At 41.3% G+C, this 21274-nt stretch overlaps 1 protein-coding gene across 1 annotated transcript in view; it reads left to right on the forward strand.

The window, feature by feature from the left end:
- Positions 1 to 21274, forward strand: part of BGAL9 (beta galactosidase 9) — a 474420-nt gene that overhangs the window by 78911 nt on the left and 374235 nt on the right. The window contains exons 8-10 of the mRNA XM_089453307.1: positions 12064 to 12169; positions 12979 to 13066; positions 13387 to 13511. Of these exons, the coding sequence (XP_089309433.1) occupies positions 12064 to 12169; positions 12979 to 13066; positions 13387 to 13511 (319 nt within the window). The remainder of the gene's footprint in view (positions 1 to 12063; positions 12170 to 12978; positions 13067 to 13386; positions 13512 to 21274) is intronic.

The raw sequence follows: 21274 nt of genomic DNA on the forward strand, positions 1-21274 counted from the left end.
GGGAACTCCTTGCAATGCTGCAAGGGCCTCTCCGGTGGGTGCAAAAGCTGCACCACCTGTTGCTGGTGGTGGAGGTGGCAAACGATCCTGTGCGGGATGACTACCTCCCGCCTCCACATCATCCTCCTCATCCTCTTCCTCGCTGCTTTTGGAGAAGACCTCAATAAAATGTGCTTTGCTAGCGGCACATCTATGTCCCGGTGCCCACGGATCCTGACAGGTAAAGCACAACCGCTTCTTCTTCAACTCCCTCTTGGCATCATCATCAATCTGTGCTCGTCCTGGATTCTCCTTTGGAGGCGGAATCCTCACATCCTTCCCCTTAGGTTGGAAAACCTGTCTCTGGAGGTAAGGTGTCCGGGTCCTGGGTAAGGCATCCTGTAAGTCCTAGGTCCTACTAATAACATCTTGGAGTGTGGCTGGTCTAGTGGACCTGACTAGACCCCGAAGTGGCTATGTTAACCCTCAACATACATGTAGATCCTCCGTGCTGTGGATAGATCTGGCACCATCACTGAAACCCTCAAGAAGTTTGCAATGTAGGTCTCTGGGCTCCCTGTCTACTTGAGGCTCGTCAGCTCAACAAGGTGCTGTTCCGGATCCCTCCGGTCAAACCTCTCCATCAATCTCCTAGTAAATTTGGCATATGTCGTCACTGTGGAATGTCCGAGTGTAACCATCCCATGGAACCACCAATCCTGGGCCTCAACATCCAAATGTAATGTCGCCACTTTGATGGCCTCTGCCTCCGACATTTGGTTAAGCTGGAAATAGATGTCCAGCTTCTCCACCCAAGACCTTGCCGAACTGTTTGATGAACCATCAAACGTAGGCAAGTGGAATCTACTAGCTGTGCGGTGGGTGTCTCCATCGTGATAATGCCGGTGTCCTCTGTGATGGTTGCAGGGTCTACTATCCCGTTGGAGCTGAACAAAGTCTTTGAATGAGAGAGCGTCCCTGAACTCCTGCCCATAGGCTTGGTACTCTGCAAAATAATCGCCCATGTGACCGGGCTCTGCCTCCTGCTGGGCTCCAGCCCCCGTGTCTGCTCCTAGAAAAGTGGGCATACAGGCATTTCAACGACATTTATCATTCTTTCATCTTTCGCATATCTCATTTGAGCTGGCAGAGTCAACATTTTTTGGCATCATTTGGATCTTTTCATCACCTTATCTTTCGTCATATCAACAACTTCTCTTCAGTTCGTTTCTTGTTTGGGTGGCGACTCCATTTTCTTATTTTTCCCAGACAAGAAGCCTCCCTCATATCTGCTTGTTGGTTACTTTTTGGATCCTAGAATTTGACTCATTGTTCAAGTGGCGACTCCACTGGTTTCATTTATTAGTTTTCTTGAGCAGAGATCTCTTTCTATCATCCATTTGATCCTTATTATTCATCATGGATTATTCATTTAAACCATGTCATTTTACTAATGTTCGCCATGATATTCCGGAGGTGGCCATTTCTAAATTACCTGTGTTCTCGGGTGGTGATTCAGTCGCTGTTAAAAAGCATCTAGGCTGGTTTACTCGTATAATGATCATGTATTGTAGATCTCCTCAGTATAATCATGAAGATGTCAAAATGCGTCTATTTGTCCTTTCTTTAGAAGATGATGCTTTGAATTGGTTTAATAGTTGTCTTGAAGATTCCTTCACTTCTTTACAAGACATTGTCGATGCTTTTAAAGATAGATATGGTGATCCAGATAGCTCGCCTTGTGCCCCTAAAATTGTGCAACCGAATGAAAGTAATCTTATAAAAGGTTCAGCTGTCGATGAAAGATTTCAAGACAATGCTTCATATCAGAATTTGCCATCCACTTGTACCATTGCAGATCATAGTGGAAAAGTAGAAACAAATTGTAAAAACAATGTTGACAATGAAAAGGAAGATCATAAGCAAATTATACAAGAACTAATGCTGCTGGTAAAAAATATGGAGGTCAATCAAACTAATTACGCCAATGATGTGAGAATTTTATGCACCCACCTGGAAAAGCGTAATAGGGAGATAGAGATCATGCAAAATCAACATACTAAGGAAATTGAGGCCATGAAGATTAATCATGACACAAAAATTAGTTTTATGCAAAGCAAGTTATCAGGCTTAGAGGAAAAAATGACGACCATGCAAGCAAATCATAAGGAAGAGATAAACTCTATGCAGCATTGCTTAATGACCATAAAGGAAAAAGACGATAAAGTAATAAAAGATATGGAAGCTAATCAGATATGTCTTCAGAAAAAGTTATTGACCATGGAAGAAGATCATGCCAGGGAAATCAATGCTATGAAAGTTGAACATTCTAGCCAAATAAATGCCATTACAATACAGGTACATAAATTTCAACAACGGATTAAGGATGAGAGAAACCAGGAAACATCAATAGATCAGGAGCCTTCTCATTTGCTGCAACAAGCTCCATCTTATTATGAGGAGGTCATTGGTTCGATTGAAAGGTGGTTAATTGAAGGTGATCCAGATAAGCTTAAAAATGATAAAGATCAGATGCAAGATGAAGAAAGACATGTCACATATATCTTACATACTTCATCTAAGAGCTTTGAAACAGAAGGTTCCATGCAATGTTGCACGAAGCGGGAGCGAAGCGGAAGCGTTTTTTGGAAGCGGGGACGCCGAAGCGTCATTTTCCAAAAATCTAGGAAGCGAAGCGTCCGCGGAAGCGTCTGCTATATATATATATATTTTATATTTTTTTGCATTTATACTCAAAACAAACATCCCAAATACCAAATTAATTGTAGAAGACATGAAAGCATGCATATTTTTGCATAAATCAAGATAGATATAACATCCATTGTACATTAATGATCTAGAATCTAGATTCTTCTCCTCTTGTCTAGCCTTTGCCTCTACCTCGATTGTCTAGGGATATTAGTCAACATTGCCCAATTTTGATCAAACTACCTAATTCAAGACTTAAAATATGGAAGAAAAAGCTTAACATGTTTGATCGATGATTTTGACTTGATTGAAAGGTAATTTTTTGCTAAGGGCGTGCCGCGTGACAAAGGAGTTCAACAATTAACACCACCAACACCAGGGTACATATAGGGCTTGGTGCTCTTGATTAAATGCTAATCGCATACCTTCATACTTGATATAATCTAATGAAATGCCACAATCCCATTGATCTTGAATACCTGAAAACTGTTAAGTCTGCTGAATTTTGAATAGGATATGAAATTCTATTTTCTCCATATGAAGTCCAATGAGGCTGGAACCACTCTCAAACATTCTGAGTCATTTCATGGTAATGTTAAAAATTTAAGTAAAAGGATGAAAATGAAAAATAAAGGAGAATGTCACTTTTACTTTAAGAATTTAACATTACCATGAGGGAGCATCTGCTATATTTATATTTTTTTTTGCTTTCATTTGTCACCCTAACCCAAGGTGGACCCACCCCCAACAAGCAAACTCACCTAAAATTTAAAAAAAAATTGAAAAAAAAACAATTTTCTAAATGCTTTTCCGGAAGCTTTTCTGGAAGCGTACGGAAGCGTCTGGGAAGCGCCTGGGAAGCGTCTGGGAAGCGCCTGGGAAGCGTCTGGGAAGCGTCTGGGAAGCGCCGTACGAAGCGCGCTTCGGCGCTTCGGAAGCGCCAGCGCTTCCAAATTTCCAGGAAGCGTCTAAAAATTTCGGAAGCGCGCTTCCGGCCAAGCTTCCTAGGCGCTTCCGTACGGGACGTGCTTCGGGGCTTGGAACCGGGGGGGGGGGGGGGTGCTTCGTGCAACACTGGTTCCATGTCATCAGTGATACAGCCTGCCAGGAAGAAAAAGTGCAAAAGAAAGAGAACGAGAAGAAGATTTGATGCATTAGACGGCCGCGAGCAGTTTGATTTTCGGATAGGAAAAAGTCCTACCATATGTAGAATTGGACATGGCACATTCTACAAGCAGCCGACAGATTTGCCTGAAAGTAGGCAAATGCTCAGTATACACTATATTGAACACATCTGATGCCATGGGGCATCCCCTGTATTTCTAACTTTACTCCTTGTTATTTCAGCGTTTTATTTCTGATTTAGGATTAGATTTACTTTCCTTGTTAATAAATGAAGAGCTATATCTTTCCTGTGCTTAACGTTATATGATGATTTTTGGATGGACGTTACTTATTTCTGTTGTGTGTTGCGTGGATGCAGATTCTGGATTCTCACATTCCTACAATGCAGCAACGTGTCCCCAAGTAGAGCTAGATGTTGACCACTACGTGTCAACTACCCATAGCAGTACACCCCCTTTTCTTCGCAAAAAGGGATAGCGCTTGATCGACGTGTCCGTGCCATTCGACAGTCATCATCAGCCCGATCATATTTATGTTGTAAACCCAATCTGCATGTATAAATTGTAAATAATCTTAGCAGAGATGAGTCATGTATGTAAATTACCTAGGTGGACCTAATTTTCTAGTGATAATCTACATTCCGGAAGGTTTACCGTTTTTTGTCTCACCGATCCATGATCGGCAGAGTTTTCCTTCAGCCTAACCCCAAAGCCAGAATGAATTTTGTCATTAGAATCTTAGGAGAATCCTAGTGTGTTAATTTGCTAGATTATAGTTGTGTCGCAGAACTGGGTGGTTTATGAGGGTCTATGTCAAATGGGTTCTCCCCCTTGAGATGTAAAGTTATAAAAGTCATGATGTAAAGTGTCTTGAGGGTTAGAAAATGTTTTAATCCCCTCATAAGTCCTAAGCCCTAGGTCCTAGGTGATTTTTCCAAAGGCTAAGTTCGAGGATCCATTTAAAAATAAATTAAGAAATTAAAAATTGAAAAATTAAAAAATAATAATAATAATAATAATAAATAAAAATAAAAAAATAAAGTAAAAACCTAAAAATAATAAAATAATAATATTTTTGAGTAAATAAATGCAGAATTTCAATTTTTTAATGCATTAAAAATTCGACGGATGAGATTAAGAGATATCTTGATCCTCATCGACGGTCGAGATCATTTTGACATGGATCACTCGAACTAGCTGTTGGGAATTTTTACTTTAAATAGGGTGCTAGGGGTCATTTGAGATCAGATTCGATCTGTGAGTCTTGTGCTGAAGAAGCTCTCTTGTAAACTTTTTTTGGTGCTAATAAAGAAAGACTTTGGGGTTGAAATCTTGCTGGTGTTACTCTCTTGAAGTGCTGTGAACTATTTTATTTTCTGCATATTTTTATTTTCAGCCATTAGTAACAGCTTATTGTAGAGTATTGTTGAACACAGGTATCTTGTTCACTTGCTAGGGTTTGAATGGTATTAGAATTTCTGAAATAATGGCAGGTATCTCCATTGCATCTGAGATCTAGTACTGTTTTTCTCTCTTTATTGATGGTTGAAGTGAGCTGTGCAGGAAACCCTTATTGAAGAAGATCAGTGGGCGTTTGGGGAAGTTCTCGACTGAACCATCCAACTCCCACAAGCATTCCCTTGCAGAGCCCAGCCAGTTTCAAACCTGGGTTTATCATTTAAGTTTGTATTTTTATGAATGCATGAGAGATTTCTGAAGTACTTCATAGTAAATCTGATATTCTGAAAATATTATGGAGGGTTACTGACAAATCTGGCTGTTGCAGAGTCACAAAATTGTAAATAATTTTCGCTGGTTCTTAGGGTTTCATTTATTTTTATTGTTTTCAGGTTCTGGTTGCTTGTTTCATTGTTTTCAGGTTGCAGGTACAGGTTTTCAATCTATCTAAAGAGGGTCAGTTATCTACTGGGGTTTCATTATTTGCAGGAAGTTTATTTTTTATGTGCTCCCCATTGATTTCCAACACAACCTGTATGCTGCAAGGGAATCACTGCACTTCTTCATTTTTCTGCCTCTATCCATCTCCACGCTGCCTCTCTACCTGATCTACGTGGTCTTCATAATTGCCGAAAGTGTTGGGCACTCATTCTCGCAGCTCTGCAGCGTTATCCGACAACTCTACGCAGCCTTCTATTACTGCAAAGCCATCCATTTCATAGCCGCTCCTCTGCAGCTCTTAGATCTTATCCGTCATACGCCCAGGTTCATCACGTTGTATTCCATCGCAATTGCAAATCAATTTTTACTCCTCATCCGCTGCCAACTTCGCTGCGCTACTGTCACACCTGCTATCAAAATCATTAAAGCCGCAGACTACATCCACGATTTCTCCACTCTGCCTGCGTCTTCTTTTCAACTTGCATCCTCACACATCGTCTTCTCTTGAACCTGCAAGCTAGCAAAACGAAAAAACAAAAAAAAAATGTGGCCCCTTGCTGCCGTCAAACCCTGCAAATCCCCTGCGTACTCATCTCCTCCTGCGCTGTCTGCCATCAAACCCGAGTCTTTTGCTCCAGCTTCGCACCGCACGCAGTCATTCCGCATACATGCAAACAAGTATCGAAGATCTGCTCCAGTAAAGCGGGATTAGCGTTGGCTGTCTGCCATCAAACCCGAGTCTTTTGCTCCAGCTACGCACTGCACACAGTGATTCCGCATACATGCAAACAAGTATCGAAGATCTGCTCCAGTAAAGCGGGATTAGCGTTGGCCTCTTCTCTTTCACGCTGTAGCTACTCCTCGCTGCCATCCTCGACTTCGTTCCTACATACGCACCTGCACACATTACGCACAAACCTGCTAACGATTACTGCATTCTCCACGGGCCAGGTATTTCACACATTTGACGTATGGTAAACTTAGGTTTAGATTTTCATTTTTGTGATATATGCGTTGAATGGTAAGGTAATCTTAGGAATTAACGCAGGTTAATTTTTTTGCTTTTTTAATTAGATTTAAATTGTTCAAGTTTTGTTTAGATCTACGTTTCTTTTAGATTTTGCTTGTTATCAAATTTTAATGTAAAGTTTTTTTTGAAAATATAAAAATAAAAAAAAAGATTCATTCATAAAATTTCTTTAGGCTTTAGACTTAGTTTTGATTTTCATAGTTTTAGTTTTAGATTAGATTTAAATTAGATTTTATTTTTTCATTTTTTAGGCTTTGTTTTGAGTTTAAAAATTAAAATTCATAAAAAAAAAATTTTAAACTTTAAAATCATAAAAATTATAAAAAATATAAAATATGAAGTTCCCTTTAGTTAGTTTTTTTTGGTTCTATTTTTGTTTAATTTTTTTTTTGAACTAAATCTTTAGTTTAGGTTTAAGTTTTAAGTTTTATTTTCTTTTAAATATATAACAAATTTTTTTTTTATAAAATTATTTTCTTTTCTTTTAAAAGTGTAGATTTATTTAGATTTTTAAGTTTCATTTAGTTTTAATTTTTGTTTTAAATTTTTGTTTGAAAAAATATAAAAAAATATTCTGGAAATTTTTGCCAGATTCAGTATTAGCTCAGGGATTTATCACTTTTTATCTCTTCTGCTGAGGCTAAAATTTTGATGTGGAATTAATGATTTAGCATGCTTGAATGATCATGAATGGATATCTGGTTAGCGTTTAAAATTACATGGTTGTGTATCAAAACTGTATCTTTTCGAAATTTTAAATTGTTGGAGTATCATTAAGCCGTTAAGCATTTTCTTGCATCTTCGCTCGGGATATTTGATCATAAATGATTGCTCTACATGGTTTACAATTCTGCAACATTTTATAAGTAATCATTTAAGCATTAACTTCATAAGGCACTGGTCTATTTATTTAACAAATCAGTTTAGTGCTTGTTCCTCCGTGTCTCCCAACCCAATTGGTTCACAGTTGGTCATCCATTTCCCTATAGGGTCTAGCCCCCTTAGCCGCGGGAGACAGGCTTAAACGGAGAGATCGGGGATCAGAGTGACAACCCCCGGTCTGAGCGTTGTCGTGACAATCTGTGCGACAACACACCTCAACCATCACCCGGTACCGATCATCCTCTACCTCGCCATCAAGGATCTCGTGTGCATGATGATCCTTGGAGTACTCAACCAACAGTTTTGCCTTCCAATCTGGGGTAATGCTAATAAGTGAGAGAGCAATGCAAAAATTGAGGACAAACTACCAAGTTTTACATAATAACCACAAACAAAAATGCCATAAGGCTCGGAACACAGAGAGAATGAGAAGGCAACCAACAACCATCAAGGAACATGAGGGATATCTAGTGCATGACCTGCACTTGTGCATTTGGAGGTTGAAGGTCCCCATGTACATGAAATTCCAGGTGAGTTAGATGCCCTTCCATTTGATTTAGGCAATCATTGGTGCATCTTTGACTCCTTCTCATGGATGCCCAATAGTCGAGGACGTCCCACTAGTTTTGTTGCAGATCTTTCATGAATGCGATGACTTTATTACGATCATCATGTCATTGTTGTCTCATATATTCCAACACTGCCATGTTGTTCCACATCTGAAGGTCCAAAGACTCCATGGATTGAGGTTGGTCGACATGGCCTGGAGAAGGGATTCGATTATGAGCTAATTCCCCCTCAAACTTTTCCCCCACACCCCCATCATCATCTGTTGCGCCCACCTAATCACCACGGCCCACCCACTGGCTACGAGGCCCTAGCCCCCTTTGGGCCCGACCCGTTGCCTAATCATCTGTACAACTGCAACAAGTCAGCAATTAATGAGCCCAACTATGGCACGAGCACGAGGTCCACTCCAACAAACCCGTGGCTAAGACCCACAGCTAGAATGTCAACAATCCCATCCAACATAGGCTCCCAAGTCACATACACAAACTGTTGGCTCGACCACCACCCTCCTGAGGCTACATTATCACAAACACATAGAAGGTGTCTCTTTAAACTGGAAAAAACCTTATAGGTTACCAATTGCCAGACCCCCACCTCACGACACCTAGGTTTCAGAAGCCAATACTTCCCTGGGTTGGATGTAACCGAATTCACAATGCCCCACGGGTGGAGTATAAGAAAAAAACTTGAGCAATTCACTCCTAGAATTGGAGCAAAGACAAAACACATACAAGCAATGACCCACAGGACAGGGCTTACGAGAACCCCTCCGCAAGTGCCAAAATTTGTCTGTCGTTAACTACCCACAAACATGACCATCAAGAAGCTGTCCCTTGTCAGTGCGAACTAGAAGCAATGCAACCACCAACAACCTCCTACCCTAGGGTCCTGAATCGTGCAGCTAGGCTTCCAACTGGGCCGCTTTGCAATCCCCACCGACCAACTGCAATGGCATAGATCGAATTCACTAGACGATCGAGCATGCATAGGTTGGCAACCTGTGCACACTGCATACTCTACGTTGTTTTCGCCACCCACACAATCACGCATACCGTGAGACCACAAACAATGCAACCAAACTACTGCCCAACCTCTATACCAAAATCTATGTTTCTTGATGCTTCTATGCCTCTGATGCCAAGTGTTCTGACCGCTTGCCTTACTTCCGCCTCTTGTCATGTACAAGGGTCCCATCTATGCCGAGTTACGCTGTTTAAACCTTGATCATCCGCCCACATCGGGGTTATTTTATTTCTTTTATAATATCCCTTTTTTATTTTTATTTTAATTTTTCTTATATATATAATTTTTGTTTTAAAAATATATATTTATATATTTTTATTTTCTTTTTGTTAATGGCCAAAGGCCTAATGGCAAAATAGAGAACCTCCCGAAACTTGTGTAGCAAAATGCTTGAATTGTGATGGCAACGAAATTGACGAAGGGTTGATGGCCAAAGGCCAGATTAGACTGGCTTTGTGTAGCGGTTGACTGGCTTTGTGTAGCAGTTGATTGGCCAAAGGTTCGAACAACTCTGATACCAATGTTACTAATAAAGTTCATAAATACTCCAGAACACTTGGAATATGATGTCCTTTGAGGATAGAAATACAAACACACACACACACATAATGTATGAATAAAATTATGACGATGAGATTGTTTCAAATAAGGCTTGCCTATATACGTAGGCAGTTGCCCCTTCATGAATGGTCATGTCCTTAGAGGTATGCCTCCTATAACTAATTGTTATTTAGTATGATTATTATTTATTTATATTATTTTCATATATTATATTCATAACAGATAACCTATGGAAAAGGAAGGGGAACTTCATGTATTGATCCTCAATGTATATGTGATGATGCGAAAGGTGTTTTAATTGATCCAGCTAGCTTTCAAGAGTTAAGAATCTTCATTATTTGTGTATAAAATCTTTTTAAGAGGGAGCTTTGCTTAGAGTTACCACATCGATGCTTTGTTTGATCACTCATTTTTCTGTTATTTTGTTTTATTTTCTTAGTCCTTTCTTAGGTATGCGTTTTTTTAGCATAGGACTTAGGGGTGAAGACCTTTTTAATTAGGTGGCATAGCTTTACCTTTATTATTTTTTAAAATTTTTACTTTCATGCTCTTCAACTCTAGCATTTTTTTTGGTTTTATTTGACTTAGGCTTACATTGTTTTTCAATTTACTTAACTAGACATTGTTGCATGACATATGATAGCCAAACATGAGTGGGTATATCTTTTTATAAAATGAGATGGGAATGAAAATGAAAAGTAGAAAGTGTTAAGATTGGTTAGAATATGGAGGACACTAACTCCACTAGATCTCTAGTAGTATGACTGCACTCAAGTCTTGAAAACACTTGACCAAGGATTATTATGTCCCATGGTATAACAAAGCAAAAAGTAAAATTGTTATTAGATCGTACTTTAGCATTTACCACATTGACAACCATCTTATAAGTTATAACACTATGTTTAGGTATCAAACCCATACATGAGAGCATGACCATGTATAATGAAGACATAGTGCATAATAGCATATGTTAGCTGAACTGTAAGGTTGAATAGAGTTGATTTAACATGGCTCAGGCATCTAAGAGTGATGTGAGACAAGCCCATCTTGTTACCAAAGAGGAATTCAAATAATGTCTGTATTTGAATGGCATGAGCAAGAGATCCCATGCGAGCTGGAACACACCACATCCGCTGATTAGATGCCTTTGGGATTGTTCCCTCTGTAGGGGCAACACTATCCATATGTAACAAATGCATTCACATTGCTTTATGGAGCAACTCACTAAAACTTCCTCACTTGCTCTTACTTTTCTTCGCTCTAGCAAACCTATCTCAAGCGTGTGCCTTCACATTAATAGACTTGACTTGATTTTTGATCTTCTCTTTGAACATGGTCTTCACAACACTTAAAGCTTCTGCTCCCTGAGTTGTAGTGAGGATGGCTGGACAATCTGCTTTTAATTGATGCACTCAAACTGGTTATCGTTTTGGCCTCTGTCTGTGCTCATGCTTTACTTGGTCAAAGCCAATGGCTTAGCTTGTGCTGCTTCAACAATCATTGTGGATTCTTCAGTCCAACCTGTCTGCACAAGTTAAATTAGAATTATGCTGATGCAACTTTTGGTCTTTCACTGTTTGCCCACAGTTAGTCTGCTTGAAGAGCTTTCTCAATATTTGTAATATTCCTCTATATGAAAAATTGCAGTGCTTCACATCTAGTAATATTCTGAACTTTTGAAGCATTTTTTTTTCAGCAGTTTAATAAACATGTCTATTATTTACTCCATCATCTGACATATTGTGGTTTAATCTGTTCTTCCTGTAAGTATCTTAGATAAAGAAACTGCAATTCAATGTGCTAGGACCTGGCATGTACTACCACATTTTTTAGCCAACTGGCTTGCACTCTGGTTGTCACAGAACAAAGATACTGATAAATCGTGTTGTTGTATACTAGATACAAGCTAGCGGGAGTTTATATTCAATTACCAGTTGATCATTCACATACATTCATTTATCTAAGTACAAGCATAACATGAACCAGAAAGATATAGCAGAAGTTAGTGCACACAGAGAGTGCAGAGAAGGAAAAGCAAACATAAGTGATGTCGAAGAGTTTTATCTTTGGGTTGGCCTTCATGTTGGAACTGATTTCTGGTTAATTTATGTTACATTAGCAAACCCATTGGGTTCAAGCGTAACTGGTTAAGTTGATAATGTCAGGTTACCTTCAAGTTGCATGCATCAGAGTCTATGAATATGCATTTTAAAGTAAAACTCTCCTCTTTTATGGAAAACTTAGCTGGTTATATTTTTTTTCATGATAGAGTTGTATTCTTTGCAGGTTTTCATCTTGGGGTGGTCGGGTTCCTCATAGGCCTGTGGAAGACAATGCTTTTGCAGTAGCTCGATTTTTTCAACGTGGTGGCAGCTTTCACAATTACTACATGGTAATGAAATGTTTGTGGAATAGAAATGGAACCTCGCATTCATCACATGTAATGATAAAAGTGATAGCTCAAGTATCAAGAGAGTTATCTACAAAGAGTAGAGAGAACAATATTTTGGACGGGAAGAGCAATCTTGCATACCTGTTTAGATTTATCAAAGGACAGGGAGAAACCTTTTCTTAAATCTAAAATGGTGGCTAGAACAACCCTATGTTTGTTGCTTTGACTATGGCATAGAGAACCGCTCTATCTGCAAAGTGTCCAACCTATACCCAGCCAATTTTATATTCTTCCCGGGTCTTTAAAATAAAGCAACATTTTTTAAAGCTTTGAAAGAAATTCTTTTCAAAATAATCATCATCATTGCACTGCAATACATCTCATAAAAACATTTAATGATTTGTAGAATACACTATTTCTTCCTCCTTTTGTAGGCTCCTTTTATGCCAGGAACTTGTAATGTCGTAAAATGCATGTTTTGGTTGCTGATATTATATCAAGTATTGTGGGTAGAATATGTTGTCAATAGTAATGAAATCACAGGATGGTCAGCAGAGGGATTAAAAACTTTCTAATCTAGAGAATCACAGATGCTACTATTTCATTTATATAAATGGTACATTGAGTCAATGGGAAAATTGAATATTATGATTATGTTATTGGTTGATGAAACTAAAATCTTGTATCAAAATGCTAAGAAGTAGATCTGAGGAGGCTAATTCTGTCATTTTTGGGAAACTTTAAGCATGATGTCACTATTTGATGGCTGTTCTGGTAAATAGTCATGCATATTTGATGAATGGTTGCAGTATTTTGGAGGGACAAACTTTGGCCGCACAGCTGGGGGACCATTTTACACAACAAGTTATGACTATGATGCTCCAATTGATGAATATGGTATTGATATCTCTATTTTGGATTACTTCTGGTCTCATCACTAGACTGCTAGTTAAAAGGGAATGTAGATGAATCTGGTATAAGTTCACATTTTTTTTGTTTCATGGCTTATGACAGCCAACAGAGAGAGGTGATGTCATTCATTTTAATGCAAGATCTGTTCCTATGACAGTTCTAACTTTAACTTGTCATTAATAGAAAATTGATAGAGGTCATTGAAATGAAAAACATTCATTCGCATGGTTATTTCTTCTTGTTCTCATAACAATTTTATCTACAATAGCCATATTTACATCATCTGAACATTTGGAATTTTGAAGGTATGTTGAGGCAACCTAAATGGGGGCATCTGAAGGATCTTCATGCAGCCATAAAACTCTGTGAGCCAGCTCTAATTTCTGTTGATGGAGATCCTCAGTATATACGTTTTGGTCCTCAGCAAGAGGTGGCTTACTAAACTTTTAAAAACTGTAAAATATGGGTATGAAAAACTTATATATATATATATATAGTTGTGTATGATTTCAAAATCATAGTTCCATATTAAACAGACCAGGAAAAGTTGGAATTTGTATTACTTTGAACATTACTGGATTTACAAGTGTGAAATTTGAAATTATCAAAGTTCAACAGAAATTCAACTGCATAAGATCAAAATCTGTCACAAACAGCATTTAACTTTTTTGATTGATTGTTTCCAGTCAATATGAGCAAACAACTGTTTTACATGAGATATTTAATGGGATGAAACGTCTTGTTGTACTGTGGAAGACACCCTTCGGCTACGAAGCCACACGTGGGGGTATCTAGTCCACCAAAGTCACCCCATGAGTGGAGGTTATCTTTTCTACCACAGTTTCTCAGGACTTGCACTTGGTCCCACCCGTTTTTTGCAAGCACTAGTGCAAACGGAAGCATGGGCATGTCGTTGGAGAGACTTGAACCTTGGTGGGGGCAATAACAACACTCTGTTTGCACTGAACTAACAAGCCACCATTCATAGTATATGATTTTAGTAATAAAGTCATGCTAAATTAAAGATTAGTTACTACTTTCACATGTCTTAAACAAACGAACATGTTACATACTAGGTAAAAATCTCTTAGGAAATTGTTTATTTAATTTTTTTTACAAAAAAAGTCGTATATATTTATAGAGAAAAATATGTACATAAGTAGTCTGAACTGACTTTGCCTAGGATTTCCTTCAAAAAGACTCCATTTTGACTGAAAAATAAGGATTCCAACAGGTCCTTTACAGACTGCCACATTCAACAAAAAATACCTCCAACAGAAACAGACATATCTAACTAACCAATTGATAAAAAAGAAAAAACTTCCTGGTTAGAAGGAGAGATTTGTTCCCATAGACTCAACCTCCGTCCCATCCAAGATGACATGGTAATTGACTGAGCCAATCGGCAGTTCAAGAGCTTCTTTGGACAGATTATCAGTTCCTGTATGCATCTAATGGAGAATGTGATAGAATACAATGTTCTATAGCCAGCTTGGAGTCACCCAACACTTGTAGTTGTGATGCACCTTTCTCCTTTGCTAGGTTCGGTTGCCGCACAATATAGCATGGGTCCTAGGAGGGGTACCTAAGGGACAACTACTGGACGAAGCAACAACAATGGGACAAATATCCATTGTCACCTCAGTCAGTGTCCCTTGCTCTTTACGGATTTTCATCGATGGGAGGAGTCCCAGTACCCCTCACTTGCAATTAATGTGCCTACAATAAGATTGAAAGTGAGGCAAGGGTGGTTCATTCAATGGAAAGGTTCAATAAAGGTGTGAGCTTTGGGAGAAGCTTGTAAGACTGTCATGTCCCTTCACAAACACATTAGTAACAGGGTGCTACTACACAATCTGCACATTTTGACTGAGGAAGAGGGCCCCACACTTTCGACTTAGGGACTTAGGGGCCAAATCGACTTTATTTAGTTGCTAGTGGAATGTGGGGGCTACCCACATAGGAGTTCGAATTAGCCATTCGATATGCTTGGAGGGAAAATCGAATGGGTGGATGGAGGGGCCCACATGTGGCTAAGGGGGCCCAAGGAGTTATAAAGAGAGATAAGCTCTCATTTTGTTGTCATCTTGAACATTTGCAAACAAACTCTGTTTTGTACGCTCGGCTACTTAGCGAGTCTACCGACTGTTTAGCCACAGATCTCTCACACGGGAGATACAACCTCTTCTTTGGGGTTCCAGCAATGTTTGCCGTAGGGAGGCCGTTCCACAGGAGTTTCAGGGAGTCCGGTACAGTCACACTTCAGCCATCAGCGTAGAGTGGAAACTGCGTATTTCTAGGCAGCCAGAAAACACATAGGAGGAGTTGGAAATCAGCAAGGGGGATTCACAACTTGTTGGGAGAGCCAGGAATAGATCAGCAAGGGGATTCACAGCTTGCTAGGAGAGCCGGGAGTTGAGGAGGTAGCATAGAAAAGGCATTTTCGCTGGAGTAGCAACTGACTAGACCAGTGCAGCAGTCAGTCGAAGTTCTGGACAGAGGTACTGCGCAGAGGCCTTTGGCAGCAAACTCGTGGTGCTTGGGAGAGTAGTCATCCGGGCAACAAGGAGTTAGTCAATACAGGTGAACCCAACATTCTAGGGGGTGTTTTCAGAGGGATTTGCATGCTGTTTCTTGCAAGTTGAATTTGGCAGTAGTAGCTGGGGAGAGGCTCGAAGGAGGCCGGAAATCCAAAGTCAAAACCAGAGAAATTTCATTTTGGGTTTTTTCTAGGGTTTGTCCAAGGAGTCTGAGGTTGAAAGGATATAATTTTTCTGGGTTGTTTTTGGGCACATTCTAGCAGGTCGAAGTTCAGCAGGATAGTAGTTTTACTGGGACAGCGCAGTGCAGAGTGGTGCAACAACTGGGCAACCTTCAACTCAGCTATTCCATCACCTGGGTTTGGTCCAACTTGTCCTTGAGACAAGCCCAGGTGCACCATCTCATTTATATTGTACCTATGCTCTCAGATTTCATAATATATGGCTCAACAATTCTAGATTTACAGTGTTTTATTGACGTATAATGCATGTTTTAAATTTTATGCTGTTGCACTGTTTATTTGTTTAAAACATCACTCATATTCCTACTTAGGAACATTACAGTGGTATCAGAGCATGATCTTGGCCCAACTGTGAGTAACCAGTAAGATCATGGGAGATTTGGGCATGTATGCACAATGATGAGTTACACCGTACACTACCCGTGGCTCAAGGGAGATTCAATATGCAGGAATTTTGGGGTGGAATCCGCTGGAGCAATGAGAGGTTGGCTCAGTTGAGGAAGGTGTCAGACCAAATCCATCATTGTCCTTGTAACATAGACACTAGAGGTGCTCAAGCCGTTGGAGTACAACCATCTACACTATGTGGGGAAGCCGACAGAATCAGGGCACCAAATCTCCTGAAAAGGAGCAGATAGGCCAGAGACAGTTAGAGGATGAGTCAAGGAGATGATTTTGCTGGTGGAGACATGGTCTTAGAGATCAGGGGCCTGAGAAGGAGATTGAACATGAGGCAGAGGACATGTGGGAGTGTGAGGATCACATTGGTATACCAAGTGTGGCATAAGAGTCACCATTGTTGGAGGCCTCTTTGATAGCACCATGTAATATCCCCTATCAGGGGTATTCCTCAAACACAAGCAAACTCCAACCAGAGATGGACAAAAATAACAGTAAGTCCAACATACAATAATGTATATATGGAATATAAGCAGATACTCGAGAAATGCAGAGAGAAATGCTAAGCCATTTTATTATACTGAGTAATGGAAAGAGTACAAGAGGTGATCAGAAAGATGGCACCTCGACTTGCACAAGGCAAGTAAAGAAATACACTCAGAATGGCAAGGAGATGGCCTCTCTCTGAACTGTGTCCAAGCTGCCGGAGAACTGCTGTGCTACTGCTACTGCTGGAATCAAGTAATGATTTGGGGTTGTTCCCCTCCTTAGAAAATGCTGAAACTCTGGAATCAGCCTCTGCTCAAGTAACCCAGAAAAGCCTAGAAAGCTTTTCTAAAATAGCTGACCCCCGAAAATCACCCCCTTGAGGATCTACGCTATCCCTCAAGGCTCTGCGCTGCCCCTAAAGAGAATCCTCCAAACTCCACTCGAGAATCTGCCAAAATCCTCCAATATGCAAGGGCTGATCCCTTGCTCAATCTCCAAGCTCAAATCCTCCACATAAACCCAATCCAGAGCTCCTACCCAAAGATACTGCGTCCTCCCCTCTCAAGACTGCGCAGTCATCAAATGCTCAGTTCCTCCTCCACTCCAGAGATCACTCCTGCAAAATACTGATGAAACTACCTTGCTCGAGCAGGCACTCGAAGTCCCCCGGGGCTAAGGGTGAGATCTCCGAATAGTGACACTCGATGCAGTAAACAGTGCTGCAGACAGGCTAAACAGCCAGTGTGCTCTAAGTTGAATTGACTAGCTCAAATGCAACATAATCCAATGCCCAAAATGAGGAGGCTCCTCCCTCCTTTATAGCGTTGGCCTTTCTCAAAACCCTAAGGCCCACCTCCTCCAACGTAGCCTCTCTCTTGCCACGTGCTCCTCCATCTGCGCAGTCCCTCCAAGTGTCTACTTGGGCCCCCTTCTCTACGTGGTCCTTTGGCCCCCTTGGCTCCCCTTTTAAGTTACAACGTTGTGCTACTAGGGAGTGACTTTATTCAAAAAGTGAGTTATGTCCCCCCTTTCCTCACCTTTTTATTTATAAATAACTATAGAAGGAAAAATTGAGCAAAATTGAATATTCCAATTAGCCATGGCTAATTAGGAATATTGCAGTCTCCCTCGGAAAAATGTTGCTTGTCCTCAAGCAACTGAAGTGATGGATGCTGCAAAATTTCCTCACTCTCCCAAGTGGCATCCTCATTTGTGTAATATCCCTTATCAGAGATATCCCTCAAACACAAGCAAACTCCAACCAGAGAAATAACAGTAGTGCAACATACAATAATGTATACATGGAATATAAGCAGATACTCGAGAAATGCAGAGAGAAATGCTAAGCCATTTTATTATACTGAGTAATGGAAAGAGTACAAGAGGTGATCAGAAAGATAGCACCTCGACTTGCACAAGGCAAGTGAAGAAATACACTCAGAATGGTAAGGAAACGACCTCTCTCTGAACTGCGTCCAAGCTGTCGGAGAACTGCTATGCTGCTGCTACTGCTGGAATCAAATGAGGATTTGGGGTTGTTCTCCTCTTCAGAAAATGCTGAAACTCTGGAATCAACCTCTGCTCAATAATCCCAGAAAAGCCCAGAAAGCTTTTCTAAAATAGCTGACCCCAGAAAATCACCCCCTTGGGGATCTACACAATCCCACAAGGCTCTGCCCTGCCCTTGAAGAGAATCCTCCAAAACTCTACTCGAAACTCTGCCAAAATCCTCCAATATGCAAGGGTTGATCCCTTGCTCAATCTCCCAGCTCAAATCCTCCACATAAACCCAATCCGGAGCTCCTACCAAAAGAGACTGCGTCCTCCCCTCTCAAGACTGCGCAGTCATCAAAATGCTCAGCTCCTCCTCAACTCCAGAAATCGCTCCTCTTGCAAAATACTGATGAAACTACCTTGCCCGAGCAGGCACTCGAAGTCCCCCGGGGCTAAGGGTGAGATCTCCAAATGGAGACACTTGATGCACTAAACAGTGCTGCAGACAGGCTAAACAGCTAGCGTGCTCTAAGTCGAAGTGATTAGCTCAAATGCAACATAATCCAATGCCAAAATGAGGGGGCTCCTCTCTCTTTTATAGCGTTGGCCTTTCTCAAAACCTTAAGTCCCACCTCCTCCAACGTAGCCCCTCCCTTGCCACGTGCTCCTTCTCCATCTGCGCAGTCCCTCCAAGTGTCTACGTGGGCCCCCTTCTCTACGTGGTCCTTTGGCCTCCTTGGCTCCCCTTTTAAGTTACAACGTTGTGCTACTAGGGAGTGACTTTATTCAAAAAGTGAGTTATGTCCCCCCTTTCCTCACCTTTTTATTTATAAATAACTATAGAAGGCAAAATTGAGCAAAATTGAATATTTCAATTAGCCATGGCTAATTAGGAATATTACAATCCGGTAAATTCTTCCACCTCACCAAGAATTCCCGAACTGTCCTGCTCCGCATTCGCCTCTCCCTGGTATCAATAATAGCCTCTGGCTGCAACACCAAGTGCCCCTCATCATCCGTGGGTGGTAGCTCATCTGTCATTCTCACATGCTGCCCCAATGCTTTCTTCAAGTATGATACATGAAAAATGTTATGAATCTTACTACCTTGGGGCAGCTCCAACTCATATGCAACCTGTCCAATCCTGCGTATCACCCTGTATGGCCCATAAAAGTAGGGCTTGAGCTTCTCAGCCCCCTTCTGCTTTAGTGACGACTGTCGATACGGCTGTAATCGTAGGTAGACCAGGTCCCCTACCTCAAACTGTCTCTCCACCCGATCCCTGTCAGCATACACCTTCTGCTGGTTCTGCGCTGTAGCCATATTATCCTTTGAGAGCTCGGAGGATATCCTGGCTCTCTTGGATCCAAATCTTGGCTCTCGGAGCCTTGCTAGCACCAAACATCACGTCAGCAAAAGATAAAGGATGATATCCATACAAAGCATAGAATGGTGACATGCCAATGGACATGTGATGTGTAGTGTTGTAGCAGTACTCCCGCAGATGCAGCCACTTCAGCCATGCTCGCTGCTGCCCATTGACATAGTTATGCAAGTAGCTCTCCAGCCACTTGTTAACTATCTCTGTCTGCCCGTCCGTCTGTGTGTGATAATTGGTACTCGGTGTCAACTCCGTCCCCACCAATCGGAAAAGCTCTTGCCAAAACCCGCCCATGAAACGACTGTCCCTGTCACTGATGATGGTCTTAGGAAGACCATGGAGCCTGAAGACCTCTCTAAAGAACAACTCGGCCACCTGCGCTGCTGTGTAGTGTGCGATATGGCGAAAAAGTGTGCGTACTTTGTCAGTCGATCAACGACAACAAAGATACAATCCTTGCCCTGCACCATAGGCAACCCTGTGATGAAGTCCATCGAAATACTCTCCCATTTCCCCTCCGGAATGGGAAGAGGCTGCAATAACCCTGCGGGATGGCTCATCTCCCCCTTGTTCCTCTGGCAAATATCGCACTCTCGGATATGCTGGAGTACGTCCTCCTTGGGGCCCTTCCATGAGAACCTCTTTCTAATGGTCCTGTAGGTTCTGTTAAACCCCTGATCGCTGGTCAATGGTGAATCATGTGATGCCTGAAGTATCTTCTTCTTGAGCTGAGATCCCTTAGTCAAGAAGATCCGGTCCCTATAGTAGATGATCTCATCGACCACCCTGTACCTGTCATCCGCCACCTGCCCATCCAGAACCTCACATGCAAATCTGTCCTTGGAGTACTCTACTAAGAGTCGAGCCCTCCAATCTGTGTCCAAGCTCATAAGAGACAACGTGGCTGGTCTACGTGAAAGGGCATCTGCTACCACGTTGTTCTTACCCTTGACATACTCAATGTCAAAGTCATACACTTGGATCTTACTGATCCACTTTTGCTGCCTCTCCTGTAGCTGTTTCTGCTCCAAAAAGAACCTGAGGCTGTTGTGATCAGTCCTCACCCTGAACCTGTTACCCACTAAATACTGTCGGAATTTGGCCAATGCATGCATAATGGCCAGCATCTCCTTGTCGTATATAGAATACAACCTCTCATGCGGAAGGAGCTTCCGGCTCTCAAAGGCTATAGGGTGACCTCCCTGCATCAACACTGCGCCGATCCCCTCTCCCGACGCATCACACTCCAAAACAAATGGCTGCGAAAAATCCGGCAATACAAGCACTGGGCAGTTGCTCATAACCTCCTTGAGCCTGTCATAGGTTCGCTGCGCTATATCTGACCAACTGAATGCCCCCTTCCTTGTTAGATCTGTCAGGGGTGCAGCAAGCTGTGAGAAACTCTTGATGAACTTTCTGTAGTAAGTACAAATGCCAATGAATCGCCGAAGTTCTGTCACGTTCCTCGGCTCCGACCAATCTCTGATGGCCCTGATCTTCTCCTCATGGACTCTCACAACATCCACGCCTATGATGTGTCCCAAGTACAACATCTCCGTCAACCCAAACTCACACTTGGAGAGCTTGGCATAAAACTGCTGCTCGTCCAAGATGCGCAACACTGTCTCAATGTGCTGGAGATGCTCCT

The sequence above is a fragment of the Pinus tabuliformis genome, chromosome X, assembly GCF_031772625.1.
Source record: "Pinus tabuliformis cultivar Carrire ecotype Pingquan chromosome X, CPIR1, whole genome shotgun sequence".
NCBI classification, from domain to species: domain Eukaryota; kingdom Viridiplantae; phylum Streptophyta; class Pinopsida; order Pinales; family Pinaceae; genus Pinus; species Pinus tabuliformis.